Source organism: Montipora foliosa, chromosome 2 (assembly GCF_036669935.1).
Source record: "Montipora foliosa isolate CH-2021 chromosome 2, ASM3666993v2, whole genome shotgun sequence".
NCBI lineage: Eukaryota > Metazoa > Cnidaria > Anthozoa > Scleractinia > Acroporidae > Montipora > Montipora foliosa.
Genome location: NC_090870.1, coordinates 46,443,284 through 46,460,313, shown reverse-complemented (window position 1 = coordinate 46,460,313; position 17,030 = coordinate 46,443,284). Strand labels below are relative to the sequence as shown.

The window sequence follows — 17,030 nt, the reverse complement described above, 5'->3', positions numbered from 1 at the left end:
GTACCGGTGAGCCCGCTTAACCTAATGACACTTCCATGTTATTCTGAACCACATTTTGATCCCGAGAAGTTCATTCATAACCCAAGGTTTAAAAATTCATTATCTCATTAACATCAATGGCGAGGGTTTCACTTTTCGACACCTCTGTCCTAACAGTACGCAGGGCAGGTGTCCCGTGAGCCTAGATTAATTTGCTAGCTTCAAGAATAACTCAGAGGTAAAGCATTCGAATTATTAACAGTGGGGTCAGAGGATCGACTCCTGTTTAGGGGTTGGTCTTTCGTATGCCAGATCCGAAATAATTAATGTCCACCAAATAAAGCGAACATAACAAAATCTAATCAGCAAGGCCTAATCAGAATAACAATGGTTCTTTTGTCTGCTGTCATTTTAGTCCGGTACACGAAAGTCTCCACTGTTCAAGGGATCTTGGATTTTTTTCTCTTCTTATGCTCGAGTCACCAATGATAAATAAGTCTTTTCGTTAAGTACTGTTGGATAAACGAGCAGGATTGTTTTATCGGGTTTTAAAATGGGAGGCGAATCCGAGGCCTTTTACACCCAAAAATACAGGACCTGCGAGTTTATTGAACAGCTTCATAAACATTCTACAAAAAGCGTGTCCCTCCGGGTCCGAAAATAAGCTTCTAATAAGAGAGGAGAACACTAACAGACATGAAAAACAAGCTATGCCTTATTACTATGCTTTATATAAAGAATTCCAATAAAGAATGTTTTATCAGTTTTCAAAACTCATGCACGCATTTCATCCACGCAATCGTAACATCCACGATTGACCAATATAATATACTACTCTCAGGTGTTAGGCAGGATCAAGTCCGAAAACTCCAGTATGTCCAGAATTCAGCAGCCCGACAGGCTCATTTAAACACGAGCATATTACACCTGTGCTTGGAGATCTGCATTGGTTACCCGTTCATGAACGTAGTCGTTTTGAAATTTTACTGATGACTTTTAAATGTCTTAATCAACTAGCGCCATCCTAAATCCTAAATCAAAATGGCCGCCGTATCTGCAAAAAGGTCTATTATCTTGATTAAAACGACTTGATTAAAATTAGTCTTTCTCACCACTGCAGGATTCGATTTATGACTGCTGAGTGCTTCTCCAACCGCACTGATAAGAATTTCATTCAGCTGCATTGTGGCATGTTCGTTGTCCTTTGTCAGCAAGCACAGCAAGTGTCTCACATCATTTCGCATCTGCGCGGTGCCTTCGTGCAAATTAAAGTCGACCAATTCTTGTATCAGGCCCTAACGAAACAATCCATTGTAAAAGGTTTGATTATCCCAGTGTGTTAAGTACTCTCCACAATATTTGTTTAAGACATCTGAAGGCAGAGCAGCCCTGTGGTTAAGGTTCTTGCCTTGAGATCCAGAGATCTCGGATTCAAGACCCGTTCTGACCACTAGTTGAACTTTGATCCTGGCAATTCCTGGTTCAACTTCTTGGGATTCTTAAAGTTTTTGTCCTGTTCTATTGTATCATTGGTATGTTTCATACCAATGATGAAAAGTCTCTATGGGGAGTGGTCAATTATGTATGCATGTATGTATTGACCAGTCGACATCTCAACAAGCTGAGGTCATCTCGACTCTTACTGCTCCACCACTCGTTTCGTTGAACCGTTCACGCCTTCCATCGCCGAGGGCCCTCACAACCTCTTCCACAAGAAGTAATTTTCATTGTTGAACCAAGGACTTAGTCAAGCACACTCGTGCAAGTTTCAATACGCAAAGGCCTAAGTGCAGGTATAAAGTCAGTTTCTAGTGCACCTCTGAAGGTACAAGAGGTAGAACTAACTGCTAGGCTTTTGCCTTCAAGTGCGCGTCAATGCTGGAAGCGTGTAAAGCCAGATAGCTACACCGTCAATAAACAGGTTAACACAAGGTTTCCCACTCTACGATTAAACCGTACTCCATTGAACAGTTTTAGCGAGATTCATAAATTCGCTTCCCAAGAGAAAAATTAGCATTCTGAAATATTAGACCAACCTCTTCCACCAGTTGCTTGCGTGTTCCTGGCACCATGGCTAATGCCCTCAATAAAGTTACACAATGTTCTATTGCAGCTGAGGCACAGCCATAGCATTCACCATGGAGTCCCTTCACACCAGATGACAGCAGCAATGATCCACTGTTGGTGGTCTCCAGTACAGATTTACTCTCACGGCAGTCATACTCCAGTAATTCCTTCCTTGAAGCCAGCACTTTCTGGAAATTAATAGAAAGAAATTTTCAGCATAGGCGACCCAAGGTTGTGTTACGCGCGAGACGTGACTGCCAAAACATCACGTCAGCAACAACACTGTTCTAGACATTTTTTTTTGTTTTTTCGAGTTAAATTCTTTCACGACAATTAAGGAGCAAAGAAGCGAAACGTTATCAATGAATAACCGAAATACAGTGAGTTAACTCGCTTGTTTATTTTGTCTTTTCGCGGTTGTTTTGACTATTTTGGGACATTGCTCTTTGAGCGACCGTCGTGATCGTCCTTAGACGAAGTCAAGGCTGGACACAGCGATTCACGGAGAATGTACTCGAAAAGACTTTTTCACACCGAAAAGCGAGTTCGCTGCGAAGTTTTTTCTTCCAACGAAAAGAACATTGTTTGTGTTCCTCCCTGTCTGACCAGCTTGCTGAAAGCATTGTCCTTTCCGCTCGAATGAGAAAGATTTCCTTCACATTTCTAGAGCTTGTGTTTTCGAACTGAAATTAGGAAACTTGCCCGCGCGCAAGTGCCACTTACCCCTCCGGTACACAGTTGAATCCTGTTCGTGAAAATATACGTGGAATGTGGGGAAAGGACTGGATTCGACTGTGTGCCGGAGGGGTAAGTGGCAATTGCACGCGGGCAAGATCCTTAATTTCAGTCCCGTAGTGGAAAAGACGAGCACAAGCTTCGGCCGACAACTGTCCGGTCTAGAAATGTGAAGGAAATCTTTCTCATTCGAGCCGAAAGGACAATGCTTTCAGAAAGCTGATGAGACAGGGAGGAAAACAAACTCTGTTCTTTTCGCTAGAAGGAAAAACTGCGCAGCGATTTTTCAGCGAGAAAAAGGTTTTCGAGTACATTTCTCCGTGAATCGCTGTGTCCACCTTTGACTTCGTACCAGGAAGATCATAGTTAATCGAGAACAATGTTGTTTCATTTTGCTTTCGCTACGCACGGGTTCGCAAATTAGTTGCATATAATCAGAAACCCATAAGGGTTGAAACGTGTAACGCGTGTTCACAGTTTAAATGAATGGTTGAATGATTCAGTGCTAAGTACCATATTTGGAAACCCCTCGCTCTTGTTGTTCCAAATATGGTACTTAGCAAATTGAATATTCAGAAGCTTGTTTCCCAGCACACAAGGGGCCGTTACACGTTTCAACCTTTATGGGTTTCTGGTATAATTTAATCGAGAGATCTGAATAGTCATCTTCTCGAAAAAGGTGTGTTTTGTGCACCGTCAAGGCCAAAAATACAGACAAAAACATGGAACAAAAGGACTTCTTGAGTTTTATAACCATCTCCATGCATTAACTTTGAGAACATTACGATAGCCTCTCAAAGAGCAATGTCCCAAAACAGTCAAAAAAAGCTCGAAAAGACAAATCAAAATAAACAAGGTGAGTTAACTTATTTTATTTCGGTCATTCATTGATAACTTTTCGCTTCTTTGTCGTGAAACAAACTCGAAAAACACACACAAAAAAAGTCTAAAACAGTGTTGTCGCGGAGGTGACGCTTTGACAATCACGTCTCGCGCGTAAAGCCGGTTACACACGAGCAATTTTTCCTTGACAAGTGTCATTGACAATGTTCATATGCTCATGTGTATGAATGACAAGTTTTCTTTGACAAGTTTTCACTGTAGCCAGCAATCCTTGGCTTGCATGTGACGTCATGGCAGCCATGTTGGTGTACTGAACAATAACGAAAAGGTCTTTTGGAAATTTGCCTTTATTATCATGCAAAACGCGAGCGACATTTTGCTTTTGTTTTGTACACCAACATGGTCGTCTAATCACGTGAGTGCAAGCCAATATTACAATTACACAACGGACGACAAAAAAACAAACCAAGAGGAGCTATTTTCGTTTTTTGATCATGGCTCATGCAAGAACAAGACCGATGTGCACCCGCAATTTCTCAATTTTCTTGACAAGTTTTCCTTGTCGACTTGTACAGACGAGCAAGTTCTGCAATGTGTCATTTTTCTCCTTGACAAGTGCACTTGTTCAAAAGCTACAATCAGTGGCAAAAGTCTTGGGACACTCACCATTTGAAGTTGGTTTTCTTACTGAGTTTGAAAAACTGCCCCCTCCCCCCCAGAACAATGTTGCCAATAGTGAACATACATATCCTTGTCTATTTCAACATTGATTGGGGGGAGGGGGGGAGTTTTATTTTGAAGTTTTCAGTGGAATTTTGACAGTTATGCTTAGTTTCTGACGTCTGAGAGGTTTTCAGGCCCATTCTGACACTAGCGTCCCAACTACTTTTGCCACTGATTGTAGCATGGTAGTTTTTGAACAATTGCTCTTGTCAAGGAAAAACTTGACAAATTCTTCTTTACACACCCGCAAATAAAACTTGCGAAGTCAGAACTTGTCAATGAAAACTTGCTCGTGTGTAACTGGCTTAACGCGAGCTTGGGGTGCATATGGTTTCAGCAACACGTTCTGGCACTAAGCTTGGCAAGAAGTCTGCAATTCTGTGCCTTGTTGTAAAAGAAAACTTCCACTCTTACTAAAGAGTGAATTTAAACCAGAGGAAATTATGCTTGCAATAAAATTTGCTGAAAACGATTTAACAATGTCTTTGCCCCAGGAGAAAAAAAATTTAGAGTCGTTTTTTCCCGGGCGATGCCATCTTGAATAATTGTGTCGTGTTGCGCTAAACCAATGACAACAGCGCAACCGTAGCACGTCACATGATTCAAAATGGTGGCTGGCGTCCAGGAAATTAGAAAACAAAAAGAGGCCATTGTGAAAAGATATCAGCGCTTTCTTAAAAAAAAAGTGAATAAACTTGTTTCCATATTTAATTTTATGGGGTTTAAATTTATTTTCCGTCGGAATGGAGGTTTCCCTTAAGAAACAGTGGGTCGATGGATTTAATGCTGACTCAGTCTCGCAATGAACAATACATCTAACTGCAGCAACAATATCAGTCGAGATTCTTCTTCTGTGCCAGTGCGATGTACGGTGAAGAGCACTCATTACTTCTCCACCCTCTCCCATCGCTTAAACGTATTATTGAACCGTCAGGGAGTTGAACCAATGATTGTTACGAACCTGGGTGATCTTGCTGAGCTCATCAAAAGTTCCTTTGCATTCAACACAGTAGCGATGAGCCAAAGCTTGGATTGCCTTGTTCACTCCTGTGTTAACACCAGCACTGCTGCTGCTGCTGCTGCCGGCGCTCGCTGCTGAAGATCCTGTCACTACAGCACTGACTGTCTGTGCACCACCAGATGTGCCCTCCTAACACAAAAGAAAAATTTGACGCATGCGATGCTGGAATCTCAAGTCTTCACAAGGGAACAGAACCGCAAGAGAAATATGCAAATTGAAACAACTATAACAAAACAACTTGGTCGGTTGACACGCCAGGACATAGCCTTGTGGGGACTTGAGGCGCTGTTACACTCGAAGGCAACTTGTCTCGTGACTGTTACTTAAAAAAGGTTATAATTACCTACAGAAAAATCTACTACACGTACTAAAGGCGGAAAGGTGAGGGGATATACACTGTATAATTTACCTGCAATGGCTCATGCTGTCCATGTTCCAGTAATCTGTTTAACAGAAGGTCTAATGGCTGTCTGTGAGACACCAGCTGTCGATATACCCTGTCTGCCCGCTCCAGCAAAGAGTTGATATTTGCAACAGCCTGTGAAGTCCAACAAAATAAAGTCGCGTCGGTCAGTTTGTAACAAAGCAGGTTTTTTGATTGGCTTGATGTCCGTCACAAAGCAGTTACTTCTCCTATACGGATATTCATCTTTATAGGAAACACACTTAGCTTGCACATCGGTAGTTCACGTTTGCATCTAGTCAAAGGGCCAAGCCATTTTCACAAGGAACTCTTTTCATTCGAATGAAAGTAAAAGAAAACACCATCACAAAAATTCCACAATTGGCCTCGCTTTTACAGAGGCAGAAGTTATTATAGTAACGTTCCTTTTTTTGTTACCTTCTTACGATCTTCTTCGTTCTCAATGGGATCAACAGCACAGCAGGGCCTTGCAGTCAACGTATAGTCAAACTTGGCATATTTACAGAAGCCACATGCATTACATAGAAAAGGATCCCTTTCATCATAGTTTATAGACCTGAAGCGAAATAAAACAAGCAAATCCAGAACTTTTGATGTACTCATCGACTAAAGAACATTCAATTCCAAAGCTTACTTGTCAGCTTTCTTGGCTTGAAGCCATTGGCTTGCAGCCAAGCCTCTATTTAAACTTTCTTTTGCTTGCTCAAAAGAGCTAGTTGCTAAACAAACCTGCATTTGTGGCACTGGTATACATTCTCTCCACAGTTACTGCAGACGCCAGGATTAGCATTGACGGAAGCACTGCAGCGAGGACACTGCAAAGTCTCAGAAGAGGCCTACAAGACAACAAAACAAGTCAAGAAGCAGCAACTAACGCAACGGTCTATCTTAGCTAAAAACAAGATAAAAAATTGTAAAACCATTGACGCTATTTTGGGTTCAAAAAATACTCAACCCAACGGGATTCACACTAGTTATGGTCTATTGTTTTATTTCTTCAATGATTATAACAAGTTTGTTTATCTCTGACACAGGCCAAAGTGGCCAGTCCTTAACGATATTTTTCCCTATGTATGGATTAGTACAAAGTGTTTCATTGGCCTTATTGCATGACTTTAAAATGATACCAGTCGAATCCACAGTGCCCGTTACCACGAGCAAATTTGTGACCAATAACTTTTTTTGCCTAGCCATGGAATGAACAAGGCAGTCTATTACCCCACACACACCAACACGACATGTTTAATTAAACTGGGTTTTAAAAAATTAAAATTAGTCATAGAAAAATGTAGAACTGGTTTTTTCATGAGCTTCAGGTTTTTTCAACACATGCTTTGACCTGTGCTAAATTTGTAGCCGACAAAAGTCAGTAAACATGATTTAAAAAGAAAACACTCTGAAGCAGTGTTTAACTAAAACATGAGTAAGGTTTGGTGTGAATGGGGCATAAGATATAATTTCTTGCGACAAAAAAAAGATTTTCAAGGAAAACCAGTTACCTGAAAGTTCTCATAGAAATCAGCATATTCAATCATCAAGTTACAGGCCACTATCGGTAAAGGAAAATCAACCTGCAACAAGAAAATACATCACACAATTTGCTCATGGCACACCTGAAATAAAACCGCAATTTGTGATTTGATGGATTCTAACCTTAAGTTCTGTTTGTCCCGGTGAAAGATGGCACTTCTTAGCTTTATGCCACAACGATCGCCTGCAATGAAAATCATTACAATAAATAGGTGAACCATCAACAACAGCTTAAAGATACTACGACTTTCCGTCATTGTTTGTCGCATAACGGTTTGACAAGACATTTTTTTTCTCTCACTTGTTTTTCAGCTCTACGACTGCCTGCACCGTACGATTGTTGTAATACAAATTGATTGTTCTGACCTGCAAATACAATCAAAGAACAACTTTCGTTAAAATAAGTTGCGAAGGAAGCTGGAGTTCTCTTTTGGACAACCAGAGGCTATTCGTCCACCACGTCCTACTTCAATCTGGAGTCAGTGCCGGAGTGAACAGTGACACTCGGGCATTGCCAAATAAAGGACAAGACTACAGACAACATCACATGAAAATTGCAGCTACTTACCATTTTTTGACGCTTTAAATCAGCAATACGAAGGGTGACTCTTGAAATCGTGTGACTTCCAATCAGTTTTACCAGCTGGCACGTGGTAGTAAAGCGAGAGTCTCCTTTGATGTTTGAAAGCTTTAGGCTCTTTGTGAATCAAGAAGAGATGTGAATTGGTTATCGCAGTTCACTTTCAACGTATTTCTGCACATGTTTTTAGCCAACAGTGAACCGTATAGCGAAAAGCTGTGACCGAAGTGTCGAAAATGCTACCCGAGGCCGCAAGCTGAGGGCAGCTTTTTCAAGGCCGAGGTCACAGTTTTTCGCAATACAGACCAACCTTTAGCTGGTAAATAACTTATTTATTTTCTCCTCTCTGAAATCACATTTTTAATTGTTGACTCCCACCGCGCTTGATAGCGAATGCACTAAATGACTAACAAACTGAACGTTTGAAAGATAAATATTTTTATTCGAATTCTATTTCCACGCCTCGATCTCGCCTAATAAAAATATGTTTTGAAACACTTACTTCTGAATGTACACGGATTGGTTGTCAAAAAATGGAAATTTAACGTAATTTCACAAGCACACGCAACCAGGACTAGATGCTAGAGCGGTTTTCAATAGATTGTCGAAAGTAATTAGCGAATCCCTTTGGTTTTGCATTACTTCACGCAGTGATTGGTTCAAAGTTCTCGCGCCATTTTTTCAACCAATCAGAAGTGAAACCAAAACCAATCGTGGCTCGCGCGTGCACATTTCCCCGCGCTTTGTATCGCCTGCGTGTAATTACTTCGAGTTTTGATTGGTTTACTGGATTGTCTCCGTCCTTTTTGATTGGCCAAAGTAACAACAACAACAACAACAACAACAACAACTTTTATTGACCCCTTATACTTAAAAAAAAAAAAATTAATTAGTAAAAATTAATTAGTAATTACTTTGGTTTTAGTTTTACGACACTCATTTGAAAACCGCTAAACAACTATTACTCATTCCAAAATCAATATTAGGGTGTGTTCGATTGACCCTATTCCAGAATAAGAATAAGCGGAGCGATAATTTACAACGGTATGTTTGGCGTTGTGAAGCAACAAGGATAATCAGGCTTTGTTTAGCACGTGTTTGACAATTTTAATGTGAATCTAAATAAAAACCAGGGGGATTTTTAACTTCTATTCTATGTATTCCTATTACGGGATACGGTGAATCAAACGCACCCTTAAAAATAAGCGTCGACTCATGAACTTCCGCGTGCTTCGATGCTGATATCAAAGGAAACCGATAGTGTCAAGGTGAGCTTTACAGAATTTAAGGAAACAGTAACCCGAGATAAGACAGAAATGGAAGTCACTGGAATTCGAACAAGGAACCTATAGCTCGGCGACGCACGCAGTACTTAACAAATGAACCCCTGCTACCGATGTTCCCTCTTTCTTGGTGATTTTTCAAAGCTACCAGTGATTTGTTGTCATGACACTAAGGACTAGTGTCATTGACGCCTGCTTCCTGGTAAGCTATACAAGACAGGTTATCCCATTCTCACCTGAAATGGAACCTCAGGGTTGTTACAAACAAGACAAGGGTCACTCTCCAGATAATACCCGTCAAACTCCACGTACCCTGACAACATCCTGAGAAAAGAGAACAAAGGCGATCGTGAAGAAATCGTTTGAACCGAGAGGGAAATGGGCTAAATTCTACAAATTCGCCTTCAGCTAACAAAGGACAAAAAAAAAACAAAACAAAACAAACAAACAAAAAAAAAAAACACCGAGCGTTGCCCACGAGGCTTAACTTAGCCCTTTAATAACAATTGATAAAAGAGAAAATTTCCTTTACCTGTAAACATTGGAGTTTGGGTGGTTTGACAGGACATTGTTCTGTATCATCAGCACTTGGACAGCTTTCACACAGTAATCCTGCAACTGTCAAATTAATAACATTTTGATAATCATTTTCATTCAAATTTGTTTATTTTCAGGCGCATAAACATATAAGAGACAGCCGCATGAGACACACAGGGTTTTCCGTTTACTGTTACACTGTAAGATCACGGAAAACGTTAAAAAAATACTAAAAAGGGGGAAAAAAGTACAACTTTTTAACCTCATGCAGGAGACACTCAATATACAAGTTTAAAAAAAAGATAAATTGAAAATTCAGTGGTTTTATGATTACGTAATCGTTATAAGGACATACAACAAACGCTAGTTCATAGTTTGTATCTTTATTTACCCTTGGACTTTAGAGTAGCTTGGTGTAGCTAGTATCTTCGAGAATTTACCCTCCCAATCATAATACACCAGAGAAGACAGACCACAACACCAGGAACTAGATTACCACGTGAACCCTAACCCTTACCCTAGATCAACGCCCGTCAAGTGTGACACGCAGTACAACAAAAACTAGCGAGCCTGCTCTTAGGCTAAAAATATACCTCTTCAGCATTCGATTCACATTTGATTGTGAAGTAACCAAGCAGATCAACAAACTGCGCTGCTCGTCGGCCGTAGTCAGGTAAATAAGGCCATATCTTCCACATCATGTTTGACAGCTTAATTTTCTGACTGCTGTTGGAATACCTACAAATAAACCGGCAAGGATGAAGTTCTTCAACATGCATCTTTCGTTTATACAGTAACACTAAAGAACTTCTAAACTCTGCAAAACGATGAAAAAGAGCACAATGAAGTGGACGAGAAAATTATTTTTTTCAGATTTCAAGTTCTTTAAGGAGAGAAACCTATGAAGTAGACGCTTCCCACCAAATGCCAAAGTACAGTATCACATGGTTCGTCGGGTCTTAACTAAAATCGTTAAGTTTATTTTTTTTTAAACTAACTTCCAAAGCCTGGCACAAATGTTTATACTTTGTAGTGTTTTTCCCCTCCCCACCGTGCTCATCCTCAATGTTTTTTTTTCCCCTTATTTTGTCTGTGTGACATGTTTCTCTGTGGGATGGGGTCTCACAGAAGGGTTGGTTGTATGGATTTGCTGACTATTGCTGGAGAAGGTACTCTATTAACAGTCTGTCCATGAACACCCCATGGATAACAAAGGATAACAAAGGGAATAAAAACAGCTATGCGGAAAAAGAACGAACTTTTTTTAAATATAAATTATATAAAAACAGTATTCGAGCTTTAACTCGTGCAAGCAAGATATTGTTTTATCAATCGTTCTTCAATCAAAATTTGTCAAATATGAAAAAGACCAGGGAATGTATTCGAGAACTAATTGGTCGAGAAAAATGCCACAATTCGATTAGCGCTGTGAGAGCTAAGAGCTTCTCACCATTGGTTAATGATCCCTCTAAAATAGCTAATATTATGAACTTCCATTTTTCCTGCTACTGCCACCGGTTAGCCGCTAAGTTACCGCATTCCGAAAAACATTTTTCAGATTATCTTACCCCACGAAACGACGCTAGCTCTTTGGTGTTCCGCCCTATTGAACCTGCGGAGATCATGGCTGAGATCCTAACTTTGCCATCCAACAAATCCTATGGTTTGTATTCGTGTCCAATCCGTCTTCTAAAATGCTCACGACATATCTTAGGCGTACCTTTAACTAATATCTTCAATGGTTCCATTGCATGAATCAGGAATGTTTCCCAAAAGGCTCAAAATTGCAAAAGTAATTCAAAGTAGATGATGAAACTGCTCCAAGAAGCTTGTAGCTCAGTCGGTAGAGCGGCGGAGATCTAACCCGAAGGTGGTGGGTTCAATTCCCACCCTGGTCAGAGTTTTTCTCTGTCCTTGTGTGGGCCCATTTCCATCTGTAGGGCTAACGCTCAGATGGTTCATAGGGGATAGAAATCGAGCACTTTAAGTTACACTACACTCTCTCCAGTTTACTCTGTTTAAAATATAAGTGCTACACGGCCAACATTTGTATAAACGAACCTTTCCTATATCTCTTCTGTCTATCTTTAATAAAACACTTGAAAAGCTTATCTACCAAAGGCTCAATTCATACTTAATTTCTAAAGAAATAATTTCTGAATCACAGTACGGTTTCTGCGAGAAGCACTCAACAGAACATGCAATTTTTGATATCATCAGCAAGTTAAAGTGAATTTGGACAAAAAGCTTGGTTTTTGTGGAGTTTTCATTGACTTAAGCAAAGCGTTTGACACGGTAAATACTTGGCAAATTACATCATTATGGGATTAGGGGGATAATTAACGAATGGTTTGCCTCGCATCTCAATAAGGGAAGATTTCAAACCACTGAAATCAAGAATTGCATATTACAAAAACACGAAACATTACAAACATTACGTGGGGTGCCACAGGGATCCGTCCTAGGCCCTCTGCTTTTCCTAATCTATATAAATGACATATGCAACTCTTCAAATATTCTTGAATTTTTCATATTTGCAGATGATACCAATTTGCTCCATGCAGACAATAATAAAACTTAGAGAAAACCTTAAACAAGGAATTAGCAAAAGTGTCTAGTTGGCTCATTGCAAATAAGCTTATGAGTAAATCTAACTTATAAGTAAATCTAACTTCGTCATTTTCCAGCCGTGTCAAAAGGAAATTACATACCAGCCCACCATAAAACTTTTCGACAATAATTCTCAACGTTTAGAAGCTGTAGAGTGGAAAGAACGTCAAATATCTAGGAGTTTTAGTTAATCAACATCTCAGCTGGAAGCATCACATTCATCACATCCCTTAAAGAATCAGTAAAACTATTGGATTATTGCAAGACTCCGTCATGTCCCTTTTTCCATACTCTCTAATTTATATCGTTCGTTAATTCCACCTTATTTGTCCTACGGAGTTGTTTCTTGGGGCCGTGCTGCAAAGTATCTTACAAACAAATTACTTTTACTTCAAAAGCGCGCCTAAAGACTATGTATTTTACAGATAAACAACAACATGCCATTCCTCTTTTCCTCAAGCCCAACTTCCTTCCCACTCACGGCAAGTTTAATGTATGCTATTTCTTCTAATGTGGCTCCTTCTTTAATTCAGCAGCTTTTCACGAAAGCAGAAAATGCGCATGGTTACGGCAAAAGATCGGCCACCAGAGGAAACTATTACGTCAAATCTTCCAGACTTGGAATTGAAAAAAATTCGTTTTCGCGATCTGGCACCTGTGTTTGGAACAGTTTACCACCAAAATCACGTCATGTCAATAAAAGTAGGTTTAAAAAGGAATTACGTGTGTCTACTTAATATACTAGAATCAGAAAATGAATATATTGGTGTACCTGAACTGATCACGAGGTTAGCTTAAGTCAAATCTACAGTTTGATTTTCCATACGATAATTTATAATTTATCGCTACGATACAACGGTCGCCTTTAACTTGCTCGTCCACTCTGTTGTCGCTTAGTCCTTCTTTTTTTCTTCCTTTCTTTCGATTTCAGCTCCCATATTTGTCAGCAACTTGTGTAGGCACTAACCATAATTTCTTTCCATGATATTATACAGTGTATTCAAGACAAAATATATTGCAACTAACATTAAGCATTTAAGTAAATATACAATGATAAATATCTCTTGTACAGCCTCGATTAGCACTGCTACGCGCGGGATGGCTATCATATCTTAATTGATTATTATTGTAAATAGAGATTCGTTGTTGTTGTTGTTGTTGTTGTTGTCGTTGTTGCAGTCACCGTGCATTTAAAGGGAAAGTACGGCCACGAAAAAGATTCTCTGAATCGAAAGTTCGTTACCTGTGTTGTCAAACTTGAGCACTCATTTGACCTTAATGTGTTAAATAGCCAACGAGGCTATGACGTAGCAATAGTCAAGGATTTCTCAGGATGAATAGATTTAAACAATGAAAACACAGGCGAGGAGAGCGATCCCGACCCAATTGTAAACTTGAATCTTAATCCAGGGGGTATATTGTATTTATATTGGTTCCATCATCACAACAGATTTTAATTACCTCGTGGTCGTTAAACAGGGTTTTATAAGTGCGGTATATGCAGGAGTTTCACAAAGGGGAAGAGAGTTTGCAGTGCTATCCTGCGCTCATTGCTGTGAAATCAAGTTTAATCTGTCTACCGTGGCTTTCTACGAGAACCCTGTTAAAACTTTAAGCAAACGATCGATTAAAATTTCCATCGAATGGCGACAGTAGGTCGTTTCAGTAGTTTCTATAAAGATAACAAAATTGAACTATATTTCAAGTTAAGTTTATTCTACTGCCCGGAAAAGCGCATAAAAGTGAAAGTCGTCTATAATATTGCTTGCTTTAGGTTTCTCGCCCCAATATAGTGATAGTTTGGACTGGTTGACCGAGATTTCAGTTTAAAGCGAATGTCAACAAGACCAATATTCACGTACCTGAAGATCCCGCTTTTAATATAAATGATCCGAACAGACTTCGCAGTTTTCAGTTTCGGTCCATCCACGTTTTCAGACGTTTTGTTTTCGCTAACCAACTTTTTTTAAATTTTCATTTTCTGGAATCTTGTGGAATTTTTAATTTTTATATGTGTTCTCCAGTCTAGTTTCATCCCCCTCGAGCAGATCAAAACACCCCCGGGGTAGTCATTCGATAACATCGATAATCGATAACATTCGATAAAGATCGATTAATTTTTTCGAAATTCGATAAAAATCGATAAAAGAGTTTGGTGTGAGTAATCGATAATTATCGATTTTTGAGTTGGGGGTATCGATTTTATCGATAAATATCGAAATTATCGAAACTGGCTTATCGTACCAATTCTCGAAACGGAAACACCAAAAGATATTAAAGAGTTTATAACAACTTCCCTGTTCGTTAAAGAATAAAAATTGCTTCATCTCTTCAACAAACTTTTATTAATACTCAACGTGTGTTTTATTTGAAATCCGCTATAGATCCCTGGTTGATTATCCCACTGTTCATTTATTTGCTGATGTAACACAATCGTACGCTCGTTGCTCTTCCCGGGTGCTCTTTGACCCAGTCTTAAAAGGGAAAGATTTTCGTTATTTTTTGAGTAAAGTCAAAGATATGAACAAATTATTTAGACGCCCAGGGCGAGGCTCGGACTCGTAATCACCCACGTGGGGGAGAAACGCGTGACGAGCCCTAAGAACGTCAGCGTAGGAGGCTAATCGCGTGACGAGCTCAAAGAGGTGTCTGCGTAGGAGGCTAGTCATGCAAATACTTTTGAATCATTCCTTATATTGATCACTTCTTGCTCCCCATATTTCTTAGGTTAAAACGTGGTTCCAAAACCAGCGGAACAAAGCAAGAAAGGAATAATAAGACGACAACCACACTGGACGACAACTGAAGCCGAGGAAACGGAAAAAAAAGTTACGTTTGTAATTGAACCCGGATAATCGAATTTTTTTTTTTTTAATTTTATTTTTTTTTACAATTTACTACAATCCAATCTACGAAAATAATGTAATCGAACATTAAAATCAGGAAAAAATCGTAATGCAGTCTCTTTGATCTCTTGTACAGTGTTCGTCAACAAATCATTTCATTGCCGCCTTTGAAGTCTACATTTAAAGAGTCACAATCAAACGCTTCCTCACCGGAAACAGGTTAATTTTTATCGATTCAATAGCGATCGATGAATCCGATAAAATCGATAAAATTAACACTTCGTCGGCGTGTGAGTATCGATTTTTATCGATTTACCGATAACATCGATATCGTTTAAAATCAATTAATCGATTGTTATCGAATTATCGAATGATTTTCCGATATCAAGTTTTATCGAATGACTACCCCGGGAAACACCCAAGAACTTCTATTTAACACCGGTAAAACGCCTTGCTACGTATATTATTATGCAACATCTGAAGGTTTCGTCGGCTTATTCTAAACGCTTCCCCCGTGTGAATACAAATACGCTTGATGAAGCATCAAAGACGGCTGTAGCAGGAGAAAAAAGAAAGCGAAAAAGAAAAAAAGGTACGCTAGTCGAATATTTCTATGTCGCATGTTGAAGGTTTTTGTCTTGTTTACATTTTTTCCGCCTAGTTTGATTGACTAGAGGATCTACGAGTACTTAGTGACTTGAGTTTCTGTCGCACTAATGGCCTACTTAACCTACTACCTATTGAACCACAAGACCGTTTACCATAGTTCACCTTACATTTGATTTTTTTCGGAGCAGAAAGGTCACACAACATTGAGAAAGTGATCCCGATTAGAAGAACTTGGTAGGGGTCAAAACACGTGTGTTGACTTTTGCTACGTCATAACAATTATATCCAAGATGGCACTCTCCAAGTCACGAAAGAGGCAATTTCAAAGTGCTCTTGTCACATTTTAACAGGGAACTGGACAAAACGGCAATTATTTTCGAATTCCTGGCGAAAAGCTTTAGTAATTCAGAGAAACTATTTCTAGACCGTACTTTCCCTTTAAGAGAGGCAATAAGTTGATTACCAAGACCTACTTGTGCATGCTGAACAGCAGCTCGTGTGCTTGCCACCTCACTGCAGTTGAGTTTGATTCCAGCAGAAAGTTCTGCACAAACTGACTCATCACTTCCTCGTCAACTGCATCACTTAACAACTGGACAAGACACTGTGCGGCTGCTGAATATGAACAATAAACAGTGAAGATAATTGAGGAAATTCACGCAACAGAAGCAGAGCACTCATGCAAGGATGTCTTTTTATTCACATCAGAGCCTAAAATTTTTTAAAGGTCGCTTAAAAGGAATCGAAGTTTTTCCACTGCTCCTTATCAATCAGTTATTTTACTCGTAAACAGAGGGTGAATGAAAAGTCCTCCTCATTCGATTGTCGAGTAAATAGAGATTACTTCATGGAAAATGAGCGCGTACGATTTTTAGTCACGAGTTGAGTAGTATCAGAAAGCGAACGAGTGAGTTTTCTGATACGAAACAACGAGTGAATAAAAATCGTACAAAGCATTTTCCATGCTGTAAGGTGTTTATTTCATAGGTACCGAGGTTTTTTTTCGTGGTAGTGTTTGACAGACAAATTTATTTCGCACAATTGGAGTGGGGCGATGAAAGCAATAAACAATGGTTTAAAATCGCCCAACAGACAATTTATTTAATAAAATTTACAACAATTACTGTGTTTCAGATATTCCAAAGTAGTCCAAAGTGAGGAGTGTTTTTAGTTTGTCGCTTGTCAAAGCTACCAGCGCTTTGGGTTTATTTCCCTTTCCTTGCTTCTTTAGTTGTTTTTGTTT

The 17,030-nt window shown here is 39.4% G+C and overlaps 1 protein-coding gene across 3 annotated transcripts in view; it reads right to left on the bottom strand.

Moving 5' to 3' along the window:
- Positions 1–17,030, bottom strand: part of LOC137993313 (E3 ubiquitin-protein ligase UBR4-like) — a 120,931-nt gene that overhangs the window by 27,983 nt on the left and 75,918 nt on the right. For 2 of the 3 annotated variants that reach the window (XM_068839073.1, XM_068839075.1), the window contains exons 57-70: positions 16,261–16,402; positions 10,316–10,460; positions 9,718–9,803; positions 9,422–9,509; positions 7,891–8,019; positions 7,624–7,688; positions 7,446–7,506; positions 7,292–7,363; positions 6,522–6,628; positions 6,210–6,348; positions 5,778–5,906; positions 5,309–5,497; positions 2,016–2,234; positions 1,092–1,274 (exon numbers count right to left, since the gene is read on the bottom strand). In XM_068839073.1, coding sequence (XP_068695174.1) covers positions 1,092–1,274; positions 2,016–2,234; positions 5,309–5,497; positions 5,778–5,906; positions 6,210–6,348; positions 6,522–6,628; positions 7,292–7,363; positions 7,446–7,506; positions 7,624–7,688; positions 7,891–8,019; positions 9,422–9,509; positions 9,718–9,803; positions 10,316–10,460; positions 16,261–16,402 — 1,754 coding nt within the window. The remainder of the gene's footprint in view (positions 1–1,091; positions 1,275–2,015; positions 2,235–5,308; positions 5,498–5,777; positions 5,907–6,209; positions 6,349–6,521; positions 6,629–7,291; positions 7,364–7,445; positions 7,507–7,623; positions 7,689–7,890; positions 8,020–9,421; positions 9,510–9,717; positions 9,804–10,315; positions 10,461–16,260; positions 16,403–17,030) is intronic. The other variant, XM_068839074.1, reaches the window with a different exon arrangement.